The 25,047-nt window shown below is 46.9% G+C and overlaps 1 protein-coding gene across 2 annotated transcripts; it reads right to left on the bottom strand.

The window, feature by feature from the left end:
• Window positions 1-1,080: 1,080 nt before the first annotated feature.
• Window positions 1,081-25,047, bottom strand: Cpne9 (copine family member 9). 2 transcript variants are annotated; one of them, XM_076940234.1, is made up of 20 exons: window positions 24,834-25,047; window positions 24,300-24,340; window positions 24,141-24,187; window positions 23,930-24,033; window positions 23,413-23,449; window positions 22,923-22,999; window positions 16,749-16,812; window positions 16,527-16,630; window positions 16,292-16,396; window positions 14,774-14,815; window positions 14,408-14,483; window positions 14,274-14,327; window positions 13,802-13,863; window positions 13,108-13,154; window positions 12,112-12,293; window positions 11,748-11,875; window positions 5,641-5,743; window positions 4,578-4,635; window positions 4,152-4,225; window positions 1,081-1,476 (listed from the first exon to the last, which is right to left on the bottom strand). In XM_076940234.1, exons 1-20 carry the CDS (start codon window positions 24,899-24,901, stop codon window positions 1,291-1,293), a joined length of 1,659 nt encoding a protein of 552 aa, XP_076796349.1. In that variant the 5' UTR covers window positions 24,902-25,047; the 3' UTR covers window positions 1,081-1,290. The 2 variants fall into 2 exon arrangements, with proteins under 2 accessions (XP_076796349.1, XP_076796350.1); XM_076940235.1 differs by lacking the exon at window positions 5,641-5,743.

Below are 25,047 nucleotides of genomic sequence, written 5' to 3'. Positions count from 1 at the left end.
GTTCCTCATTTGTAAACTCAGAGCTCGAAAATTCTGTCAGTTCGTGGGGATTTCAGAGAACTTTGATGTCAGAGATCATCACTGTCAAGCAGTGCTTGCAGGTTTGACATTGAAGAGTATGCTAGTCTTCCAAGATGCTAAAGTCACTGAAATCTTGTTTTATTTTCATGCAGACTTGGTATTCAAACCCTAAAGTGCTCGTTTTCTTATCACATGTCCCACCAAATCCTCCTCCCCCCCCCCCCCCGAAAAGCCAATAAAACCAGCACTCCAGAAAGTCAATTCCTGGTTAAACGGTGAGGTCTGGCATAAAATTGGTGATTTCTCTTAAAGAAATGGCTTATTGTAGCTGAGTTCCTCATTATTAAATGGGGATAATATATAGTCCTTCTGCCCTGGGGTTATGGTAAGGATTAAGAGAGATGAGATCTGTAAATTGCCTAACAGTGTCTGTTGTATAAAATTCACACTTACAAAGAAAATACTAGCTATTATACTCATCCAGAAAATTCAGAATAAGCCAGTAATCTCAGCACTCAAGAGGATTGAGTTAGGATTGCTTGGACTGCCTATGAGTTCCAGGTCAGGCTGAGTGACACAGCAAGACTCTATCTAAAGGAAACAGCCAAAATAAATGAATCGAAGAAGTTATGCAGATTTTTTTCATTATTGAAGGCTTTGCACATAGAAGGCCAGGGGTCTATCACAACAGCCTTTCATTTTTATTAAAAAAAATTTTTTTAAAGACAAACTCCGGATAAATTGCCTACATTGGCCTTGAACTTGTGATTACAGGCTTGTACCACTAGGACTGCACAGTTGTCTTAAAGCTAGCTCTTTTGGGGTGAAGGACCTCTTAGAAAGTCTGATGAAAGCTATGGGCCTGTCCTGAGGGAAAAAAAAGTATAAGTATGCATAACAAGTTTTCGTAAAATATTTGAAATTTTATATAGAAGTGACTGGATGAGTGTATTAGGATGAATTTTAACCTAACTGAAGTTATCCTTGTCCCCTCCTTCTTGATATGGTCCCGGGTTCTGGGTCTCTCAGTATCCCTCTCCAACACCCAAGAGACAGAGATTGAGTAAGACCAGCTTTATTATTGGCATGAGGCAGGTAGGTGGTGATCATGCCAGGCCTTTCTGAAGTCAGGGGGCAAAAAGCTTGTCAGCCAGCACTGATCAACCTAGCTGGCCTTCCTGGTGAGGTTCAGAACTCCAGGTGCCTTTAGCTTCCAGCAGTGGGTATAGACAGGTAAGCAGACTGCTAAGCATTGGATATGTGGAGTCCTCAGGGCTCTTCTGGGGCTGAGGTTGGGTTGGGGTTAGCAGTGGGGGGAGGTCGAGGCTGGATGTCCCTGGTGCGCATGTAGGACAGCAGCTGCTCGGGAATCTCGGCTAGCACATCCTTGGCCAGGCGTGCCATGCTCAGCACCTGGTTCCCCGACCGGTCAACATAATCTCGAAATGGGACAAACTGGGACGAACAGGAAAGGAGGTGTGAGCTGTGGCCCAGAGAGTGGGTAGCATCAAGTCTCACCTTTGGTCCCTACCATCTCTTTCCAAGTATCACTAGTCTTCTCCCAGAATAGTGAACTATTTTCTTTTTTGTTGTTTTTGTTTTTTGAACTATTTTCTACTTCTGTTTTTTTCTACCCACTCCCTACCTCTGCCCCCACTTTCTATTCACCCTCAGCTCATTCTAATTTTGCTTCATACAGTCACCTAGATTTTCTCGCTAATGTCACCAGTGGCCCTGTAAGGCCAAATCAGTGCAGTGGGCAGTACTTTTCAGCCTTCATCTTGCTGAGAGTCTCTTTAGCTTCACTGTATTTGAATGTCATCCTTCTTTTTTGTTGTTGTTGTTGTTTGTTTTGTTGTTTTGTTTTGTTTTTCCAGACAGGGTTTCTCTGTGTAGTCCTGGCTGTCCTGGAACTCACTCTGTAGACCAGGCTGATGAATGTCATCCTTCTGAATACATCCCAATTCTTTATGTGGGGTGTTGGACATTGAACCCAGGATCTTGTATATACAGGACAAGCTGTCTACCACTGAACACATCCCCACCCCAAATCCCACTCCTGACACCACACTCTTTTCCCCTCTACTTTTCTAGAAGCTGCACTTCATGCCAACTTCATTCCTCTGGCTTTTCCTGTGCTCTGAGCTGCTCCCTGCCCCTGTCTCTCTATGTAGTCCTGGCTATCATGGAACTCATTATGTAGACCAGGCTGTCCTTCAGAGAGATCCATCTGCCTTTGCCTCTTGAGGACTGGGAAGGAGAGAGTTGGACTTGGGAGAGAGAGGAGCAGTTGGGATTGGGAGAGAGGAGCAGTTTTTCAGGGAAAGGAGGATAGTAAAAAGGAGGGCAGGGAAAAGCAGGAAGAAAAGTATCCTCCAGAGCCTCGTGTTTACCTCTGTCCTTGGCTTTTTATTTTACTGTTTTGTCTTAAGATATAATCTCATTCTGTTGTGATACCCCTGTTTCAGCTTCCTAACAGCTTGAGCTTTAGCCACTGTGCCCAACCCTGGCCCAGAACCGCATATTTAGTTGCTAAAACTATGTTTTTCTTCAATTATCACCAATCCCCCAAGCCCAGCTTTACCTATTGAATACCAAGTCTTCCTGACCTATCTCTGCCTCTGGCTTCCCCTCATCCCGTCAGTGGGATATTTCTCACTAGCATACTGAACCTCTTCCTATCAGTGTATTAACTAACAAGTCATCAAATCCTGTAACATGATCTTAAATATCTTCTTCTGTTTTGTTATTCTTTTGAGATAATCTTATTACATAGCCTAGGCTGGCCTGGGACTCTCAATCCTCCTGCCTTAGTCTCCAAGTGCAAGAATTACAGGCATATATATATATATATATATATATATATATATATATATATACACACTCACAAGTGCATACACACACACTTGCATGCACAGCTCTTAAACAGTTTTTTTGTTGTTGTTGTTTAGACTGGGTCTCATATAGGCCCCACACTGGCCTTGAATTCACTATATAGCAAAATGGCCTTGAACTTTGAAAAAGTATTTATTGTTGTTGTTGTTATTCTATGTGTTCAGTGTACATGTGTGAATGTAGGCATGAGTGTGCCATGGTGCACATAAGGAGGGCAGAGTGGGTTCTTGACTACTATGGGATCCCAGGAATCTAACTCACGTCATCAGGTTTGTTCAGCAAAGTATAACCCCCTCCTCCATCTCACTGCTCTGACCTTGAACTTCTTATCATTTTGCTTCCACCTCCTGAGTGCTGGGATTTCAGGCGCATTGGTTTACACAGTGCTGGAGATGGAACCCAGGACCTCATGCATACTAGACAAGTACTCTACCAACTGAACTGCCTCCCTGCCTTTAAACATCTTTTGAATTGGCTACTTCTGAACATGACCACTGTTTTGTGTTCACATACCTCAGTCGTTTTTGCTGCTTGCTAATGGATACCTGGCTTTTCCCTGGCCCTGCCACAGCACTTACAATGCAGAGCCAGAGAAGTCCTTTTACACTGTAGCTTGATCTGGGCACTGTGGCATACACTCCTAGCACTCAGGAGACTGAAGCAGTAGGGTCACCATGAATTCTACACTAGCCAGGGCTACCAGTTCCCTAAATAGTGGGGGTCTGTCTAAAACAAAACAAGAAATACATGGAGGGATACATAATTAAGAATGCATTCTGATCGTCAAACCTCAGATATTTACCATGGCAGACAATCCTGCCAGCCTGGTCTGAGCCTCTGGCAGATCTTACATGCTCCTCTGCCTGTGAAGTTGATACCTTCCTCAGGTTTCAACTCAGTGTCAACAGCACAGCCTCACAGAAGCTTCCCCTCACTACTATTGGCTGTTGACAGCAGCATTTGCTTGTTGGGCTGTCTGTTGTATGTATACTGGTCATCTCCACTAGAGGGCAGAGACTTGATCTTCCTACATCATACAGGACAGATGCAACCCACTTGATCCCTCAAAAGAACTGTTCAAAGCCGGTGTGGTGATGCAGTACTGTAAATCCAGCACTTTGGAGCTTGTTCTATGAATGAGGAAGGTTTGAGGGGAGACTAGGACTAGGAAGGATTAAGAGGAGTGGCTCCTAGGAAGCCTTGTTTTTCTCTGCTTTCACTACTCTCAGGGCTACCTGAACGATGTCCCGCTCTGCATAACGTCCCCTGGAGGACACACGTACGTCATCACCGTCCAGTTCTTCCATTGCTGCAGAAAAAACAGGCAGGCGTCATTGGATGGGTCTCTCCAACTCCAACTCATTCTGCCCCTTCCTCATTAGAGCCTTCAGGGTCCTCACAAGGAAACCTGACACTCAAATTCCACAGTGGTACGACATTGTTATTATCACCATTACTATGCTTTCCTTCCTGTACGTTCCATTCTCCTAGAAAAGCAGGGGACAGTGTTGACACCAGCAGCTGTAGTTATGGAGAGGAAACATGTTTGACTTCACCAAGGTGCCAGTCTGTTTTGTCTGCAAGGAGGACCCAAGTGACTAGAACCTTCCTGTTCTCTCCAGTTCCCAGTCCCAGTCATGGACACACCTCATTCTACTCACCCTCAAACATGGCAGGTCCGACACCAACGATAATGATAGACATGGGCAGTGAGGAGGCCTGTGGGAGACGGATGGGTGGAGTAAGCACCTGTACCAGGACAGTGCTTGCAGCTTCTGTGTGGATCACATGCTCCTGTGAGCCGAAACACACTGCCAGGATTGGCTGCAGACTGTCTCTGAATGCATAACAGATGCCTTCTAATGGAACATAAAGCCATTATCTTGTTTGTTTGAAAAACAGTCTCCCTCTGTAGCCCAGGCTAGTATCATTAAAAAAGGTTGTTTTTTTATGTCATGTCAGACATGGCAACATAAGTTTGTAATCCTAGTACTCATGAGGCTGAGGCAGGGGATCACCACAAATTCCAGACCAACACTGGTTAAAGAATGAGTTCTAGACCAGTCTGAGCTACAGTGTAAGACTCCATCTGAAAAACAAAACAAAACAAAACAAAAAACCCATGGAGACCTTAATTACAGCAAAACACCCATACTAGGCATGGTATATCATTCCCATACTTCTAGGACTCAGGAGGCAGAGGCAGGAGGATCAAAGTGAGTTCAAAAGCAGCCTGGTCTATATAGCTAGTCCCAGGCCAACAAACCAGCCAGTCCTGGTGGTTCAACCTATAGACCCAGCACTTGGGAAGCTGAGGCAGAAAGATTGTCACTGTTCAGGCCAGTCTGGGCCATATAGGGATCCAGTACACAGTAAGGCCCTGTTATAAAGCAAAACAAAAATAAAATCAAAAGCAAATTGATTTAAAAAAAAAAAAAAAAAACAACTCTTCCCTCCCCTGACAACCTGACAAAGGACAGACATGCTTCCTGCTGAATATAAAAGACCAGCATTTCCTAAGCTCAGGTTTCCATAGTGGGTGGGTTCATCTGGCATCGTGCTGGGACCTAGAGAATCAAAAGCCAGTGTTATCTGTGCCCCAGCCAATATGCATCTCTGAAACTGTCAGATGAAATTGTTGGAATACACATGGAATAACCATTATAGCCCATTCACTGCAAGGACAGTCACCCCTCCTTGACAAGCTTTCCTCCTCAGACTCACACTGACGATGGCCTCTTTGGTCTGTGTCATGTCGGAGATGACGCCGTCAGTGATAATGAGCAGAACGTAGTACTGGGAGCCATCCGAGATTTTGGCAGCAGCCCTACACGAAAGACCAAGGTCTGTATGCAGTGGCCAGCCAGAGAGCTTCAGCCCCTGCTTCTACAGCCACCAAGTAGGCAATGGGCAAGACCTGGGGCTTCTGGATCCCACATTCTTTGGCAGACCTAACTGCTGCCCTTATGTGCCATCTCTCCATTCTATATATAATTTTAAGATAAGGGCTCTCTCTTATAGCTGAAGCAGACACTGACTAGTCCTTCTGCCTGTTCCACCTCCCCAGTGTGGGATCACAGCAGTGATCCAACAAGTCAGTCTGCAGAGCCCTCTCTCCCCTCTTCATCAATCCTAGAATTCAGGAGTTTTCCCTCAGAAAAGGACTTCAGACATCCCCCAGTCTCCCACTTACTTTACCCCATCTGCCAACTTCAGTTACACATCCTGAGTGGACTAGAAATGATTAATTTGTGTTGTCCAACACAATGTCCTTAGTCACATGTGAATGAATATAAAGATTTAAATCAACTAAGGTAAAGTGAATCAACTAAGGTAAAGTGAATGAGACATTCCATTCGCTAGTCACTCTAGTTACCTTTAAGGGTTCTCTCCCCATATGTGACTGGTGAATGCCATACTGGAAAACATAGAGGTGAAACACTTCTTTCATTGTAGGACATTTTGTTAGGCAGTGCTGGCAGCTAAACTTGGTCTTAGAAGGCCGAGAAAGCATGGTGACAGTGTAGAGTCAAAGAGGTCTGCATGGTGTGCTGGGGTCCAGAGTGAGTATGGGTAAGGACGCCAGTGTCTGCTCTGGCCCACCCTCCTCAGAGGCCTGGTCCAGTGCTATCTTTTGTCACTTGCTCATTTCATGGATAGTCACTTGCTCATTTCATGGATAGTCACTGTCACTTGCCATGTGTGGGCACAGAGCAGGCAGCAGGTAGAATTTTGCTTGCAGTATACTTTTTGTTTTGTTTTGTTTTTCAAGACAGGGTTTCTCTGTGTAGCCCTGGCTGTCCTGGAACTCTCTCTGTAGACCAGGCTGGCCTCAAACTCAGAAATCCGCCTGCCTCTGCCTCCCAAGTGCTGGGATTAAAGGTGTGCGCCACCACTTCCCGGCTTACTTTTTTTTTTTTTTTTTTTTTTTCAGTTTTAGATATTGTTTGAGACAGAGTCTCACCATGTAGCCCCAGCTGGCCTGAAACTCAATTTATAGACCAGGCTATCCTTGAACTTACAAAGATCCTGCCTCTAAAGGCTCAGACCATCACATACATACATATTTGCATACATACATACGCGCGCGCACACACACACACACCATGCTATGTAGTTAATAAATTCTCTCATTCCAAATCAAAAGCCTGGCTTCTTTAGATCATTCTCTGGATTCTTCAGAAGAGTAACCTGGGCTGACCTGCAACTACTGTATAGCACAAACTGGTATCTAAACTCTAGGCAATCCTACTGCCTTGGCCTCTTGGTTGCTGGGATGTACACCTCCTAACCCAGCTTATCCTATTTTTAAAGTGAGGAAACTGAAGTTCAGAAGCACTAAGCAGCAGTCCCCAACGGCAAAGAAACTGGGGCCTATCAGTGTCCACCCTGGCCTGCTCCTGCTCAATCCTCCATGTGCTGCATCTGTTCTTGCTACGTCTAGCCACCCAGCATCTCCCAGACCTGTCACTCAGTGCCTCTGTGCCTTCAGTGTGCAGTCGCCACTGCCAGGCCTACTAGCCCTCTCCCAGTGAAGGCGAACTCACCCTCTAGACCAAGCTAAGCAGCCCCTCTACTGTAGCCTGTGGCCTATCATTTAGGATGCAGCCCCATCCACTGAGCTCCTCATACCCCGAGGGTTCCAAGGATGAATTGTCCTATATGTGGATGAAGCCAGGGGATGAATTGTACACCACGCTCCTCTTAACATCATTAGAGCAAACACAGACATGATGGGAGAAGACTAGAAAGTTTGCATGTGTTTGTAAGATGAAACACTAGACTTCAAAGTTCCTCTCAGTCTGACTGCTTTCAGCCATGCCCTCTATCTCCCCCTGCCCCCATCCCCAGGGAATACTGTGTCTGACTTTTGCCACCAGGCAACTTGCTAGAAATTTCTGGGGAGCTTTGGCCTACAGAAGTGATGATTTATTTATATTTCTGTCTCCTGCACCAAGGCGGGAGCTGCGGAGGGCAGGACTAAATTCGATTCATCTGCGAGTCCCCAGTGCCCCAGCAGAGAACTGAGCACACAGCAGCTGCCCTTTGAATAGTGATAATGATAATAATAGGAACAGTAATAACTACGGTTACAGCACTCACCAGGGGCAAGCACTCTTGTGAGTGCTTGACATATGCTGAGGAGTCCTTATAACAACCCTGCAGTGTAAATATTGCTTGCATTCTCAATCTCATTTTATAGAGTGGTTAAGAGAATTGGCCAAAGCCACAAAGCCAGTGTATGACAGTGTATGACCAATGTACTGGGGCTAATAGCTCAGTAGGTAGCTTGCCTAGTACACATAGGCTGGCGGTTTGATCCCCAGCACCACATAAATTAGGTAGAGTGTTGCACACCTGTATCCCAGCACTGGGAAGGTAGGGAAGCGGGGGGGGTGGGGGGGGAGGTATCGGAAGGTCTACATTATCCTAGGCTCCAATGCCAGCCTAGAGTACCTGAGACACTTTGGGGGTGGTGGGTAGGGTAGGGTGTGGCACTGATGTACTACTAATTTACTCCACTCCAGAATCTACGCCTTTGATGGAATTATCCTGAACTGAATGTTTACTAAATAAATGAGTAAGTGAGTCAGTGTATTTGATCAAGATGTCTAAGAAGTCTGCTTAATAACAATAATAAAACATGGTCAAATTCCAGAATTAGTGACAAAAAATGTGATGCAACATGTTCCACTTTTCTTTTTCCTTTTTGTTTGTTTTGAGAGAAGGTCTCACTATGCTGTCCTAGCTGGCCTGGGATTCACTATGTGGATCAGGCTGACTTCAAACTCAGAGCTCTTCCTGCCTCTGCCTCCCAAGTGCTGGAATTAAAGATGTGGACCACTGTGCCTGGCTCTTACTGAAAACTTTCATTTCCCTGTCCTGAATAGTTTCTATAGCACTGCTATGTTAGCTTTTATAATTAAAGTAACTAGTATCCTCATTATGCATCAAGAATAAATCTGTCTTCAATAGGGAATGGAAAGTCTATGGACCTAAAAATCTCTCAGGAAGCCTTTAATATGTGTTTTCATTAGTATTTGTTTTTTTGTTTTTGTTTTGTTCTGTTTTTTTTTTAATTTTTATTAATCATTCCATTCATTTACATCTAAATTGGTTTTTTTTTGTTTGTTTTCTTTTGTTTTTAGATGGGGTCTCCTGTAGCCTAGGTTGTCCTTGAACTAATTCTGTAGCTTTGGGTGAACCTGAACTTCTGATCTTTCTGACTCTACCTCCCAAACACTAGGATTACAGACATGTGTCATCAGCCCTGATTTACGGTGTGTTAAGAATTAAACCCAGGCCTTCTGCAGAATGGGCAGCATAACCCTTATTGGTTGTCTTCTCCCCCATTCTTCTACTCCAAGCTTTCTGAGACACTTTGTTTTAGCTAGATCTCTTTTGTTCAGCATGTAATGATTTATTTCTTTTGCTTTTGAAACAGAATGTCAATACATAGCTCAGGTTGGCCTTGAATTTGAGATTATTCTGCCTCAGCTCCCAAGTGTGGGAATTATATATATGTCTGCCTTTACTTTTTTAAAAAATTCAATCAGAGAAATGTCCTTCTCTGTGTGCGTGTGTGTGTGTGTGTGCAGGTACATATGCATTTGTATATGTGCATTTGGAGGCCAGAAGTTGATATCAAATGTCTTACCCAATCACTCTTCACCCTGTTTTATGAAACAGGGTCTTTCTCTGAGTCTGGAGCTGACTGATTTGACTAGACTGTCTGGCCAGCAAGCCCCAGGAAAATACTTTTCTCCACCTCCTTGAGATATAGGGTTCCAGGTGTACACTGCTATGCCCAGATTTTTATGTGGGTCCTGGGGCTATGAACTCGGGTCCTCTTGTTTGGGCAGCAAGCACTTTATGGCTTGCATCGTCTCTTAGCCCCTCCTTTTCTTCCTTTAGCTTCAATGCTTATCTCATTCCTTTGTTGTATGCTTGCTTTGTTCTCTAGTTTTATTTTTACCTACTTTTAATACCCTTTGCTTTCTTATTAGTTGATATACAAGCTGGCTTTTCTTTGCTTATATTTATGCTAAAGTTTGCATAGTTTTAAACCTGTTACCTCTATGTACTTTCTATGGACCAGATACTATGTGGTTCCGTCTTACATTATTGTCTATTTTTTTTTAAGCTAACCCCACAATAACTCCAAATGTAAGTTAATATTACTAGGTATGGTGTTGCCTGTCATGGCAGCACTCGGAAGGCTGAAGCAGGCCAATCACTTAGCTATATAAAGGGCTAAAGGTCAGCCTTGGCTACATAGTGAGATATTGTTTCAAAAACATACAAAAATGAGGGAGGCTGGGCATGGTAGGGAGCTCCTTTAATCCCAGCACTCAGAAAGCAGAGAAAGGCGGATCTCTCTGAGTTTGAGGCCAGACTGGTATATAAGCCAGAGTTACACAGAGAAACCCTGTCTCCAAAACCAAAGCAAAACAAAAGCAGGAAGAGAAGCTTCTATTGATGCCCATAATTTAACCACTTCACAGGTTCTATCAAAGAGGCTAAGCTAAAGTGGGGTGTGGTGGCACATGCCTTTAATCCCAGCACTGAGGAGACAGAGGCAGGTAGATCTCTGTGAGTTTAAGGCCAGTCTGGTCTGTCTAGTAAGTTCTAGGACAGCCAGGGCCAAGTAGAGAGACCCTGTCTAAAAAAACAAAAACAAAACCCATAAAACCAAAAATAACAACAACACAAGAGAATCTGTGGTGGTTTGAATAAGAATGCCCCCATAGGCTCATGCATTTGAATGCTAAATTATCAGAGTGTGGCACTATTTGAGGGTTTGAAGGATTAGGAGGTATGTCACTGGGGTAGGCTTCCAGGTTTCAAAAGCCTCCTCTTCTGCCCCCACCCCTGCTGTCCCACTATCTCTGTCTGTGGATCAGGGTGTAGAATTCTCAGCTACTTCTCCACACCATGTTCTCCACTTGTGTGCTCCCCATCATGCTGATAATGGGCTAGCCTCTGAAACTGCTCTCTTCAGACACACCAGAAGAGGGCATCAGACCCCATTACAAATGGTCGTGAGCCACCATGTGGTTGCTGGGAATTGAACTCAGGACCTCTGGAAGAGCAGTTAGTACTCTTAACCTCTGAGCCATCTCCCCAGCCCATGAGACAGGGTTTCTTTATGTAGCCTTGGCTGTCTAGCTCTGTAAACCAGGCTGGCCTTGAACTCTCAGAGATCCTCTTGCTACTGCTCCTAAGTGCAGAGATTAAAGGTATTCACCTCCCCTGGCTGGCTAAGTGCTTTCTTTTATAAGACTTTCCTTGGTCATGGTGTCTCTTCCCAGCAGTAGAACAGTGACGAAGGCAGAAGCTAAGCTAGCTGGCCTGGTGGTGTCACACCCATGTAATACCAACACTTAGGAAGTGGAGGCAGGGAGTTCAAGAACAGGCCTTGCCAACAGCATGTTCCGGGACAACCTGGCCTACATGAGATCCTTTTTCAGAAAAAAATAAAACAAACAAACAAACAAACAAATAAATGATACAAAGCAAGTTGCTTAAGCCTCACGCACATGCCTTCGATGAAACCTGGTACCTTCACCATTGTTCTTCAGACTCTTCCCTCTCTTAAGCAAAGTCAAGGCCATCGAGGCCACTTTGTGGCCTGGAATGTGACACCCAAGCAGCACTAAGGTTGTTTCTTGAAACTTTCTCTAAGCACAAGCAGGCAGAGTACCTTCTGTACCTGATCCTGGGTAACACTGGACACTTCCCCTTCTCTCCAGAGCCCAAGGTCACTCAGAGTGGGCCTGCCTGTGTCTGGGTCCAACCATATGCCTCTCATCCTTACCCAGTTCCCTTACCTGGCCACCTGGTTGATGACAGGCGCAAAGTAAGTGGGCCCATAGAGCTGCACTGTGCGCAGACTCTGGAAGTAACTCTCCAGCACGCCCTCAATGCCTGCACAGTTGGGGTCTTCATCATTATTGTTCTGAAAAAAAAAAAAAAAAGGTTCAGCTAAGCCAAGCCCACACTGAGAACATCCAGGAGTCCTCTGATCCCAGTTCACTACCCCCCAACCCCTTCATGCTCCCCTCCAAACCGCAGCACCTCCCTGTCCTGGCACTGTCACACAGTTCTTCCTTGGCCCTTACCCTTCACACAATAATGACAGAAGTGGTCCATTAACTGAGGGGCATTGAGTGTGTGTTCTGGCCCATACCGTACCAGGGGGAACTGGTGGGAGATTCGCCCCTCTGGGGGCAGCTTGGCCCCAAAACCATAGGCTGGGAAGAGCTTGTCACTGTCGTAGTCCTGGATGATCTCCCCCACTGCCTTGAGGGCCATGGCATAGGCGCTAAGCTGGTAGGGACTCATGTAGTGCAGCGAGGTAGGCTGCAGGGGATTCCCTGTAGAGAAACAGGAGCTCTGACCTCACACCCGCTTATCCTCTATGCATCTACCCGGCCATCCATTTACCACCATTCTCTGACTGCATCATCCTTCTGTTCACATACCCTTCTCGAAACTCTCCCTTGCTCCCCTATGTCTTTTATGTTGTATTACATGATCACCCATTACCACACATCCTCCAACCCACCTGCCAGACGGCAAATTCAGTTTTCAATTTGTTTATTCTTTTGTATCCACCAACTTCCGTATTCTCTGGTTCATCTATGCTTCCTGTTTCCTTAGCTGTCACATCTCCTCCTTCCTGTCTTTATACTAGACTCCTCATTCAGCCACCCCTGTCCATCCCCTTCTCCTGCCTGAGTCTCCTAGCTGATGCACCTGTTACCTCCAACTTGAAAGAGCTGTCTGCTCATGCATTCATGCACACACCTCATACCCCTTAGTGCACTCACTTCCAGTCCTTCTCCCCATGATATATTCATTGATTTGCCTATTGATTCCTCATTCACCACCTATTAATTTACCCTTGTATAGACCCACCCATTGGTCCTCTCCTGATAACCCCATTCTCTCCCACCCATCCATTTTCTCTCTGGCCAATTGAACTATCTAACTGTTCAACCTTCTCTGACCTGGGTACCCATCATGTCCTGCACCCTCTGTCCACCTTTGCATCCAGTACTTCCCCTCCATCACTCCTTCACAAGTGTGGACTTCTTGGGGAGTGACGTCTTATCCCAGGTAGGACTCTAGGCTAATCTGTAAAGAATCCTTAGACTGCCCATTCCCACACCCTCACCCATGTCTCACCATTGGAAGCAGTGAAGTCAATAGCTACTGTGAAGTTCAGCTGTGTCCTAGGGGAAGAGTAGGTGGCTTGATTAATGAGGGACCAAAACCTAGGAAATCAATATTTCCCAAACATGGACACATGTTAAACTGCAGATTGTGATCCAGACAATCTGGGTAAAACCAACCAAGTGCCAAGTACTGCTGTTGCTGCTGGTCCACTTTGGAAGCAGAATTAAATGCATAGTCTCATGACTAGGGTATTGTATGTAGCTTAACGTAACGTGATAGTCCTGAAATAGTAACTAAAATATGTTTTACATAAGAGAAAACTGAAATTCTGAGTAGCCAAGTTCACTGCCTGGGTCTGTCTGCAGTCACAGACACAAGCACAATGTCTCCTATGGTCAGCCTGGCAGCGCTGCCCTCTTGTTTACTCATGAGGCATTTCCAGTGTGTGAGTGCATGGACACACCAGGTTGAATGCACTGAACTACACCCCCAGCTCCTAGGCCACTGTTTAAGACTACTGAACAGTGGGCTTCTATCTTCCAAAGGGACTGGCAGCCCCACGAGTAGAACAAAGAACATTCTGCACTTCACAGAACACTTGATAATGCATCGTTTGCTATTGCCTGGCAGTTTATCGCCATGAGCTCACTGGACCCTGACCATACACAAGCAAGAAAACTCACTGCTGGCTTGGCCGACTCACCCTCCCTTGATGTAATCCACAAAAGTGAATTCTGAGTCCACAGAGAAGGAAAGGAGCGTCACCTGTGGGACACAAGAGGCAGCTCTGCCACTTCCGTAAGCACAGCTGAGGTAGAGGAGGAGAGGGAGCCTAGTAAAGCTTTGGAGAGAACTGCATTATGGGATATGTGTATTTCCATTTATGCTCGGCTTCTCCCACCCTGCCCAGTCTCCAAAAGGACACAGGTGCATCCTGGAATTTCCAAAAGCATTTTAAATTTGGAAATGTAACTTAGGGCATTTAAAAATTTCTGTAGAAGTGTAACAATTGGAAATTTTCCTGCATCAGGAAGTTCAGTGATGTCACCTTATCCTCAGTGTTACTGTCCCAAATCTCTTGTGCCCACTGCCTTGTTCTCCCTCTAGTGGTTGTCATGTGTGCCATAGGATCAAGACAGAAGGATCTGGGAGGTCAGAGGCCAGGGAGTACTCACAGTCCCCGAGTTGGTGTATTTCTTCTTCTTGCATTTCTTCCGAGGGTTAAGTACCTAAGTAGAGGATGGTCACAGTAACAGTTACCAGCTGCCTAGGACAGAGAGCCTGGCAAAATGGAAGGGCATGCCCTCACCTCATACACTGTGAATTGATTCTGGGCCTTGCTCAGCTCCCGGTAGCTGGTCGTGAACTCACCAATGAAGTCATGGCTGCAATGGGGCCATAGGTGGGTAAGCCGCTGCTGCTGGTACAGAGCCAGAGCCAAATCCTAGAGCTTCTATTGCCTACTCTTCTAACTCAGGCTAGAAGGCAGCAGGGTTGTGGCTGGATGGGGAAGGAAAAGGTGGAAGGTGGTAGACTAGAGAGCTATCTAAGCCAGTCTGCTGTGTTCGCCATCACCCTTCTGGCTCCCAGAGCTGCTCTGAACCTCAGAATGCACCACATGGTCTAGGAACTGTTCCAGTGAGCACAGGAGAAGGAAGCACATTGGCTCATCTACCTTCCATCTCGGTCCCAGTCATATACGTCGATCTTCACTGTTCTGAAATGCACATGATAAATGCAAACATGGGCTGTGTGTACATGCCAAACCTAAGGGACTCCCCAGCCACTTACCCATACCCCAGTCACCTCATCCATCCAGCTGTCCTTCCATCAGCTGCTCATTTTCAGCTTTCCACCCTTTCACTCACCTCACACACATACTCGAACACTCAACTTTCTGTGTGTGTATGCGTGTGTGCACACGTGCACGTGCACACATACATACACACATACACACTTGCCATTTGAATCTCACTTTATTTATTGGAATCTCACATTCCAATGTTCTTAGCACTTTCAGAATGTCTTATTTAATGCATTATGTGTAAGTATTATTCTCTGTAAGTACTGTTGTTCCTATTTTTGGATAAGAAAGTTGATATATACCCTTGCCCTTCTCCCCCTACCTCCTTGGGGATGATAATCTAAGCAACTTGGCTAAGGTTCCATAGCTAGTAAGTGACAGCTGATATTTGAACCCAGATATCTGTTTCCAAAGGCCTTAACTGATCCTTCCTTCCTTTTTTCTCTCTTCTTTCTTTTGGAACTTCCTTTTCCCCTTCAACAATGTTGCTGTATAACCAAGACTGGGCTTAAACTCAAGATCCTTTTGCCTCAGCCTCCCGAGTCCTGAGATTACAACACACGTCACCACGCCTGGATCCAGAGACCCTATCCTCTATCTCATATACCTGTTAAGTTCAGTCCATCAAACTATGTATTGCCATCCATTTATTCATATATTCCAAATCAATTACTACGCATCTTTCTCTTTATTCACGAATCAAACCACACAGCTCATCGTTCACCAACTCTAACACATATACACGATATAAGCACCCATCTGTCTATTCACCTGCTCAGTTAAATACCCAGCCATGTTAACTTCTCTCTATTCATTTGTATAACTGTCCATTCAGGTGCCCTTCAGCCCTTCCAGCCCACCTACCCACTAGCTCTGTACCACCCACTCAGTAGTTCCTTTGGGTCAGCCATGTACTGTACACACATGAATCAACGGATTCATTCCTTAATCATCTGTTCATCCACCTAGGGTTCACCTGTCTGGCCATCAGTTCACCTGTCACTCTACGTCTCATTTGGTTCTACTTGATTTTTCATTCATGTGTCTGCCTCTCTCAAGTTACACACCAGCTCTCACATGCTCAGCTCTCACATCTCCACATCATCCGCCTTCTCTCCATCTGCTGACATACCTGCCAGTCTAACTTACTATTCACCGTCTATGCTTTCATCATCTCCTCCTCTCCCCACCTAACACCCCCTTCATCCATCCATCCACTCACCCATCCACAGTTTATCTACCCGTCTGACCATGTATGCTTATATCAGCTCACTCATTGTTCACCTGCTCTTTGATATACTATTTCCTCATTCTGGGGCTCAGGAATCTCATCATTTTTTAGAGGGAGCCTCACTCATGTCCTGATCCCCGATTCGCTGTGACCCAGACCTGTCGTAGTCTCCATTGCACAGTGCCCGCACAGGGATGCTGAAGGGCTGCCATACTGGGTTCAGTGTGTTTTTCACAACCTCTGTCTTGTGGCAGATGGTGAACCTGGAGGGAAGCAGGAAACTGGAGAATGCCTTGGAGTAGCATTGAGACCACTACTTGTAGATTCCCAAGATTCTCCACGCATTAAACTCGGCCACATTTCTAACCTCAGCATTGAATGGGGGTGACTCACGTGCCATCTTCATTGCTCCTGTAGAACACAAGGAAAGGGTCTGACTTCCCAAAGAAGTCCTTCTTGTCCAGCTTGTTCGCACACAGCTGCATTGTAGCAATGTCCTAGGGATGGATAGAGTGGGACTGTTGGGACCCAGATAGCCCAGAGCCTTCCAAAGTGTCCGGTGAGAGAGTCTGGGGAATGAAGGAGCTTGCGTTCTAGCATGTGGCCCACACTGACCCGGCAGTTGCTGAGCTCCTCAGCTGTCAGCAGTATGGTTCCACACTTCTTGCCTGGCACACCCCTAGAAGCAGAAAAGGCCTCTTAGAGAGAGGAAGGAGGCTGGACAGCAGAGTTGGGTGATCTAGCTGGGCTTTATGGGCCAGGGCATTCAGTTTGCCATTTGCTGGCAATCCCCTAAGTGCACCTCACTTCTATTCTGAAAGGCTCCTGTTGAGAAAAGGCCTGCTTTGACTTGGTGGTATCTAAAGTCTGTAGGAAAGGGCTAGCCCTAGGGGGCATCACATAACAGCAGTGTGACAAAGGCAGGCAGACTCAAGGTAGATTTTATTGTTTTCTAGCTGCTTGACCCTGGCACTCTCCTTTAGTCTTATTTAGTCTTATTTCTCCCCTTGAAAAGGGAATGGCTATGGGCTGGGGGGGGGGGGGGGGAATCTGAACTCGTGCCCTGAAGGCAAGAATTTTGTGAGCCTTGTACTTGCGGAAAGGTGCATTCTTCAAACAGCCCTGGCTGTCTACATTGTGCTACACTGGGAGGGGCCAGCTAGCATTCGAACATCTGGTAGACTCTGCCCTCAGGGAGCTTCTAGAGGAGTGGCCTGTTAGAAGCTACAGACAAGTGCAGTGTGATGGACAGTTCTGAATGAGAAAAATTTCTGTTTAGACCAAGAGGCAAAAGTGTGCTTTGGCTTCTGAAGATGTGAGGAAAGGAGAGAGAAAGGGAGACACACACATGTGTGTGCACATGCATGCTCTCATTTACAATGTGCATGGCGATATAGAAGACAAGCATTCAGGAAGCTAAAGTAGGGGGCTCAAAATATTGAGGCCAACATGGACTCCTGAGTCAGACTCTGTCTCAACAAACAAAACATAGCTGGGTGTGTGGCCCATACATGTAATTCCAGCACATGTGAAGTTGAAGCAGGAGAATCGCTGTAAGCTTGATGCCAGCCTGGGATACACAGTGAATTTAGGTCAGCCGAGGCTACATAGTAAGACCATGCCTCAATTTCTGTGAGTTTGAGGCTAGCCTAGTCTACAGAGGGAGCTCTAGGACAGCTAAGGCTACATAGAGAAACTGCTTGAAAAAACAAGCAAGCAAACAAACAAACCAAAATGCAAGCAGTGGCAACCCCATCTCCACTCTGTTTAGTCTCCTAACAGCAAAGGATTTAAACAACATGAAAAAGACAAAGGACATTTTATTTTCTCCTGCCCCCCAAAGGGACATTTTCTTGTGCTCAAAGACCCAGAGACCCCCCAGCCCTGATTTGATTTGAGTCCCTAAGCATTAAGGAACTCAGTTGATAGAGGCCTATAAATCATGATTCTTAAAGGCATGCAAAGTGTCCAGGGGCATTGAGTCCAGGAGCTGGAACATGGGTTAGAGGAGAAACGGGTAAAGGCACTGCTGCCCAGCCTGGCAACTGGAATCTGATTCTCAGGACACATCTGGTGGGAGGAGGGAATCACCTCCCACAAGTTAATCCTCTGACCTCTGGATGTGTGCTGTGACACCTGTGTGTACACCGCCTTACATGGTGGTGGCGCACGTCTTTAATCCTAGCACTTGGGAGGCAGAGGCAGGCAGATTTCTGAGTTCAAGGCCAGCCTGGTCTACAGAGTGAGTTCCGGGATAGCCAGGACTACACAGAGAAACCCTGTCTCAAAAACAAACAAACAAACAAACAAACAAACAAACAAAAAACAACAACAACAAAAAACCACCAAATACAAAAGGGCAGACAGTCACAGGTTCAAGACAGTCACAGGTTCAAGTCCTAACTAACTTGCTATGAGACTCTCCCCATCTTTAAAGTGAGAGGGCTTACCTAGGCATGGCAGACACACCAGTACTCAGGCTGGCAGGAGGATCATCTAGGTTTGAGGGCAGCTCGGTCTACAAAGTAGTTTTCTTTTCTTTCATTTTTTTATTTTATATTTTATTTACATTTCAGATGCCATCCCCTTTCCCCATTTCCCCTCCCTAAAAAACCCCTATCCCATGTCCCCTTTTCCTTTTATACAATTTTTTTAGTGTTAGTCAAAGGCTTTATACGTTTGGTAATGCTCAATCAGAAGTGTAACCCAATACCCAACCTAGATATATAAACTGTCTTTGACTGGTGGAGACACGTGAACATCTGCCTCCATGCCCCCTCCCCCTCTCTTTCTCTCGCTCATCACCTTGCTTCTCCTCTCCTTCATCTTCTCCTCTCCTTACTCCATCTCTTCCTCTCGGTATACAAAGTAGTTTTCAAGCCAGCCAGGATGACATAAAAATCTTGTCTCATTAAAAAAGATAATAATAAAATGGAGATGTGGTGATCTATGTCTACAGTCAGCGTTTGGGAGGCTGATGCAGGAGAATAGGAGATCAAGGCCAGCCGCCTCTACCTAGAGAGTTCAAGGTTAGCCTGGAATGTAGGAGAAGCAAACAAACAAATGAAAACAAAAAACTGTTTTAGCCAGGTGTGGGGGTGCATGACTCTGAGTTTAAGGCCAACCTAGTCTACAGAGGGAGAACCAGAGGAGACAGAGCTCAGAGAAGAAACCTTCTCTCAAACAACAATGACAATGACAACAACAACAACAACAAAAAATTTTTTTTTCTGTCTGTTTAGTTCCTTCAAATCCTGACCCTGCAAGCCTAACAAGAGGGTGTGGATGTGAATGGGGCCGTTGCCCAGCAGTGAGCCATCCAGCCTTGATCTCATTGGCTTACATTCTTTCCACGTTCTCTGTGCCCTCTTCCCTCAGGGAGAAAGGCAGTCTCCTTTCTGAGCACCACTCTGACTTTAATATACTATTTTGCAGAACTGCAGCCCTGTTTAAACCCAACTCTGTCTAACCCTAACTACACTCACACAGTAGAACACAGCCACACAACCCAGCTAACCGGTCTCCATTTCAACACACATGGCCTCAAACCTCAGGTCTTTACCACTGCCCACGAACCCTACTGAGCACCCAAGGCCTTTCTCTTTCCAGTTCTGCTATACAGAAGATTCATTCCTCTCCCCTCAAAGTATCAGAGCCTCCTCCCATCCTCGCTCACTCAGCCAGTGACCTGGTTTCCCACTTGCTGACAAAACTGAAGCAACCAGAAGAGATAGTCCACCCACCGCCATGCCACTCTGCCTGCCACCAGCATCTTCACCCACGTGGCTGAGTCTTCCTACAGCTACTATAAATGAACCATCACGTGCCTCTTTACCCCTCTGCCAGCTACTACCCGCTCTGCACAAGGACATTACACCAGCTACTTTCCCCCTTCTTTTTCTTTGAGATTCTTTGTATCAAACGATTGCCGAGAACTCACGATGTAGCCCAGGATGGCCTCAAACTGGTGGTAGTGCTCCTGTTCTTGAGTGCTAGGATTGTAGGCACAGGCTACCACACCTGCATGGTTTCCCCTTCTGTTTATTCCCCCAGCATCTCAGTCTGTACGGGCCAGTCACATCAAGTTACAAGTGTAACTTGTTTCTCCTATTAGAAAACTACAAACTGACATATGGATACAAAGATGCCACAGTGAAACCCATTATTCTGTATGCTCAGTAAAAATATAATTTCTTTCTTTTCTTTTTTTTTGTTTTGTTTTTTTGTTTTTGTTTTTGTTTTTTTGATACAGGGTTTCTCTGTGTTGTCCTGACTGTCCTGGACTCACTCTGTAGACCAGGCTGGCCTCGAACTCAGAAATCCGCCTGCCTCTGCCTCCCAAGTGCTGAGATTAAAGGCGTGCGCCACCACTGCCCGGCTAAAAATATAATTTAAAAATTATAAATCTAGTCTTTTTTTCTCTTCAAAGGATCTTGTGATGTAGCCAAGGCTGAGCTTGAACTCTACAACCTGCCTTACCCCTTCAAGTGCTCGGATTACGAGCCAAGCATCATTTTAGGTTTATTTGTTTCTGTGTGTGTGTGGATGACTTGTGGAGTTTGGTTTCCTCCCGTTATCATCAGGCATGGTGGAAGGTGCTTTTACCTACTGAGCCATATCACCAGCCCTGTAAACCTATTCCTGACCCCAGGTCTGTGACAACATGTCTCCCTTTTTCTCTTTGCAGCAAAAACTCTGAAATTTGTCTGGCCCCTCCCTATGTCCCTTTTCCACCCTCTCCTGTACCTCTCCAGCCTTCACTTCCTCTTGTCAGTAGAGATAATTTCTATTTTTTCATTTTATCTGACCTGTAGCAGTATTAGATATGATTGGTCTCTCATCCTCTGCTTCCTCCTCTTCCTTCTTTTTATGGTGTTGGGATCAAACCCAGGGCCACATGCATATAGTCTACCACTCAACTACACTACAGAACCTTTCTTTATTAAAACAAATAATTAAAGAAAGAAGGACATTTGTTTTTCTTGTAATGTGAAGGTGGGGAATTAAAACCATATTCCATGTTCTATACAGAAACTGCTATTATGAAGCTTGGCATGGTGGCACATGCTTGGAATTCCAGTACTTGGCAGGTGGAAAAAGTAGGTTTTCGAGTTCAAGGCCAGTCTTGGCTGCTTATGGAATTCAAGAATAGCTTGAGACCATGTCTCCAAAACAAAAGCCACCAAACAAAGTAAAGCATTTCTGCTATGACTGATACAAAGTGTCTTTAGTGTTGCAAGATTCATGTGGTACCTGCGACACTACTACACCTATGCCCAGTGCATCCTCAGTGAAAACTAGGAGGTAGTGACAGCTAGAAACTGCTATGCATGCTTACCCTGAGCCTGAGCAAAATTGACATGGAGCGCCCCTGTGACAAGACAGAGACCATGCTGAGGTATGGTCTCACAGCCTGTCGTGTGTCTACTAGCTGTTGTATAGATTTGGTATCTAATAGAACACATGCATTCATGCTGAATCGGTCCTTCAAACTGGAATTCTGTCTGTCTGTCTGTCTCCTCCCCCACAACCCCCCAGCCCCTGGTTGACCTGCAGCTATATTACCTAGATTGTTCTCCAACTTGGGGCAATCTGCCTGCCTTCACCTCCTGAGTGCTGGCTGGGCCACCATGCATGGATTGCAGTATGCTCATTTTAACATGAGCAACAACAACCCAAATGATTTCAGTTGGTGGCACAGTTTCATCTTTCTGGCTGCTCAGGATAAAGGACCTGACCTCCTTTCCAGTTCCCCCTTTTCTTTCCCATCTGTATTTAATGGTTTTGGAATCTCTTGGCTTCCCCTTCAGAGTACATCCAGAATTTGACCAGTTTCCCATCCCTCAATGCTTCTTCCCTGGATTACAATAACAGCTTTTTTATTGGCCAGTTTTGCAATTGGCCATCTTTTTGATAGGCTATCTGCTCCGTCTTTGTCAACCCAGGATTTATTCTTTTTTTTGTAGTCTTTTGAGCCTGGGTTTATTCTTAACCTAGTGGCCAGCATAGTCAGATTATGGCACTCATGCTCAGAACCTTACATAGCCTCCACCTCAGAGTGAAAGCTACAAGGCCCTGACTGGAACTTCCAAATCTCCTGCCTCCTGCCTTGTTCCTCTCTTGGCTCTGCCCCACTAGCTGGGTTATTGTGATGTAGGTTGTTACGGGCAGTTCCCTCTATTCTGCAAGGCTTACTCTTCACCTCAGGTACTGCTCCAGGGTCACTAGTCTTCCGGTTGACCAAAGGACTGAGTATGGTACCTCTCTCCCACCTGCTTTTTTACTTTGATTCCTCTCTCCAGGTGTCATTTACTATTGTTACTGTTCTGCACTGATTTCCATTTTCTTTCTCCAGCTAGCTGGGCTCATGGTTATAATTGTAGCCCATTAACAGTGGTGACAGAGGTCCCGTACAGTGGAGAACAGATCTTCTGGAGCCCCTCAGCCAGGGCAAGGCACTGGGATGAGGCTAATGCACCATCTAGTGAGTGGCCATATGGCAAGACCCGAGGATCTGATCTTACTTCAAGAAGCTTCCCAGTAGAGTGGGGCTTGGGAGAGGGCTTAAAACATTGGACCAGACTTGGAAAAAGAATGAAGAGGAAACATGTCCAGCCTGAGATTGATTTGTGCAGAGATCAGACTTTCTAGAGGAGTAAAGTGAGATAGGGAAAGAAAGCTCCTGTTGAAGCAATCTCTGCAGCCCCTACAGACATCCTGCCACCCTGGCTGCAAGGGGGAACTCAGATAGACTCCTCCCTCCCCTGGACCCGTTCCCATTGAGCTCACGTAAGAGGTCGCTCCACACGGCTGCCCTGGCCTCCAATCACCTCTCCCAGGGCCAGGAATGCTTGTCCCAGGAAATCCTGTGCCAAAACAGGGAGTCAGGGAGTCGGGGAGGGGCACGGAGCCCCGTGCCTACCCTGGTGCTGGTGCTGCTTTTGATCAAGATAATTCCTAAGTGTAAATGACAGCCCCCCATGTTTTCTGTTTCTTGAGGAGCTCCCAACCAAATTCTTTCTGGTGCAGTCCACTGCATCCTCACCTTCTGCAGGTCCGGGGAGGTAGGCAGGGAAGGAAGAAAGGCAGTGAATAAGGCCAGAGCAGACAGGGGAAGGGGCTAGGGTGGGGGCTGGTAGGCCAGAAGGACCAGGATCTAAGAAGGGCTGGTGAGTTCGCGTGGGGGTGGGGCGAAGGAGGGAGGGAAGGTGTTCAGGGAAGTCCTTTGACAGGTTAGCCTCTATTTGCCCAAGCAACCTGCCAGCGGCTGCTGGCTTACCGGTTTGGAGATATTGGCTTTAGAGTCGACGTTGTACCTGGGAAGAGAGTGGAACCAGTGTGGGGTGGGGCTGGGCGGGAGAAAGTCTGGAAGAGGTTAGTTTCAGTCTTAGTTAAAATTGTAGGTAGAGAGACGGGCAGTGGACACCAACTCAACCTGGGTGTGGTTTGGGATGTGTGTGTCAGGGTCAAGCGGGTCATGCGTAGAGTGAAGCCTAGGAGGAGGCTTGATGGGGATGGAGTCGCATGGGAGGGAGCCGAGGCCAAGGTGGAGCTAAATTAGAAGGCCGGGTTGTGGGCAGGGCCTGGCTTGTGGAAGGAAATGGATGGATCCTGCAGGAGGCGCCAACTTGGGAGTGGGGGCGGGGTTAAGACCACAATGAAGCCTTTGGAGACAGACCTGGGCTTGGGGGAGGAGCCAGGTAGCAAGGTGAGGTGGGGGCGAGACCAGGCAGAATTCTGGGCTGATCCAGGTTGGGAGGGGGGAGGGCAAGACAGGATTCTAGGAGGAGCCTCACACATCAAAACGGAGATTTTGCTTTTCCTCAAAGAAATAGTCGAGAACGAATTTGCGCACGAAGTCTGGGTTCAGTGTGTTGTCAATCACCTCGGTTCGTCCGAACTGGGCGGCAGGGAGGGATGGGGGGACGGAGCATGAGCGCGAGGCGTGCAGTCCCGCTAAAGGTTCTCGGGAGCGGCCCTGAGCTGGGCTGGGGCTCGGGGACTCACCTCCCGCCACTCCTGGCTGGCCCGGCTCTGCGTGTGAAGCACCACCACTGCGGGCGGAGGCAGGGGAAGGGAGGGAGCTCGTCAGGTCGGCCCGCACCCCTCACCGCCCCACCCGCTCTTACACCCCGGGTTCCTCCTCCAGGCCCTGGAGCTGCTTACTGGGGTCCGACTTGGAGAATGTATCCAGGTCTAGCAGATTCCTAGAGAAAAGCAACCAACAGATGGACAGAGAGCTAGCTCATTCTGGCGCTCACCACCTTAACACAGTCCTGAACTGACTGGGCACCTGAAGGAGACGTGGGGTGCAAACTGTACTCTCTATTACTATCCCCAGTGACTGTTGGGGTCCACGCTGTCAGCATTCGGGACAGTATCAGAAATCTCTGCCAATTGGCTCTCTATGTGCCCGCACAATCTCCAAGGGTCCAGGACTGCGGCTCGCCCCAGAACTTTGGCCCCTTGTGGCCCAGCTCTTTGGGGATTCCTGTAGCCCACCTTTTGAGCCGGTAGACTTGGGTGGGGCTTCCCAGGGAGGCCCCTCTTTCATCCTGCCAGTGACTTCAGCCTCAGTTCTCTGTTGCCCGCTCCTGGTCGTCCCCTCCGTGGTCTAGCCCCCTGCCCATACCGAATCTGCAGCTGCGGTAGGCTGGGGAATTGCCAGTTCTTAAACCCTCCCCTGCCTGGCCCGCTCACCGGCACGACACAGTAATTTCAATCTTGGTGGCCGGGACGCTACGTTCCGCCGCTCCGCCGAGAGACATGACTGTTCCAATGGCCAAAACCGCGTAGGGGCTGCGAGACCCCAGGTGCCGAAGCTAGGAACGGTGGCGAGGCCGGTCCATGTGCGGAGGCAGCGGCGGCGCTCTCTCCAGCCCTGTGTGCGCTCCGCTGCTCGCGCCCTGACAGT

The sequence above is a fragment of the Arvicanthis niloticus genome, chromosome 9, assembly GCF_011762505.2.
Source record: "Arvicanthis niloticus isolate mArvNil1 chromosome 9, mArvNil1.pat.X, whole genome shotgun sequence".
Taxonomy (NCBI): domain Eukaryota; kingdom Metazoa; phylum Chordata; class Mammalia; order Rodentia; family Muridae; genus Arvicanthis; species Arvicanthis niloticus.
The sequence above is the reverse complement of the archived record's forward strand: the minus strand, read 5'-3'. Positions and strand labels throughout refer to the sequence as shown.

Excerpts from the sequence above, each read along its gene's own strand:
- Cpne9 (XM_076940234.1), bottom strand. The coding sequence starts at position 24,901 with ATGTCTCTCGGCGGAGCGGCGGAACGTAGCGTCCCGGCCACCAAGATT. Across the intron at positions 16,813-22,922 it reads CGTGTGGAGCGACCTCTTAC|GGGTGTGCCAGGCAAGAAGT; the intron begins GTGAGCTCAATG and ends TTCTGCTTCTAG. Across the intron at positions 16,397-16,526 it reads AGGAGCAATGAAGATGGCAC|GTTCACCATCTGCCACAAGA; the intron begins GTGAGTCACCCC and ends GCTTCCCTCCAG.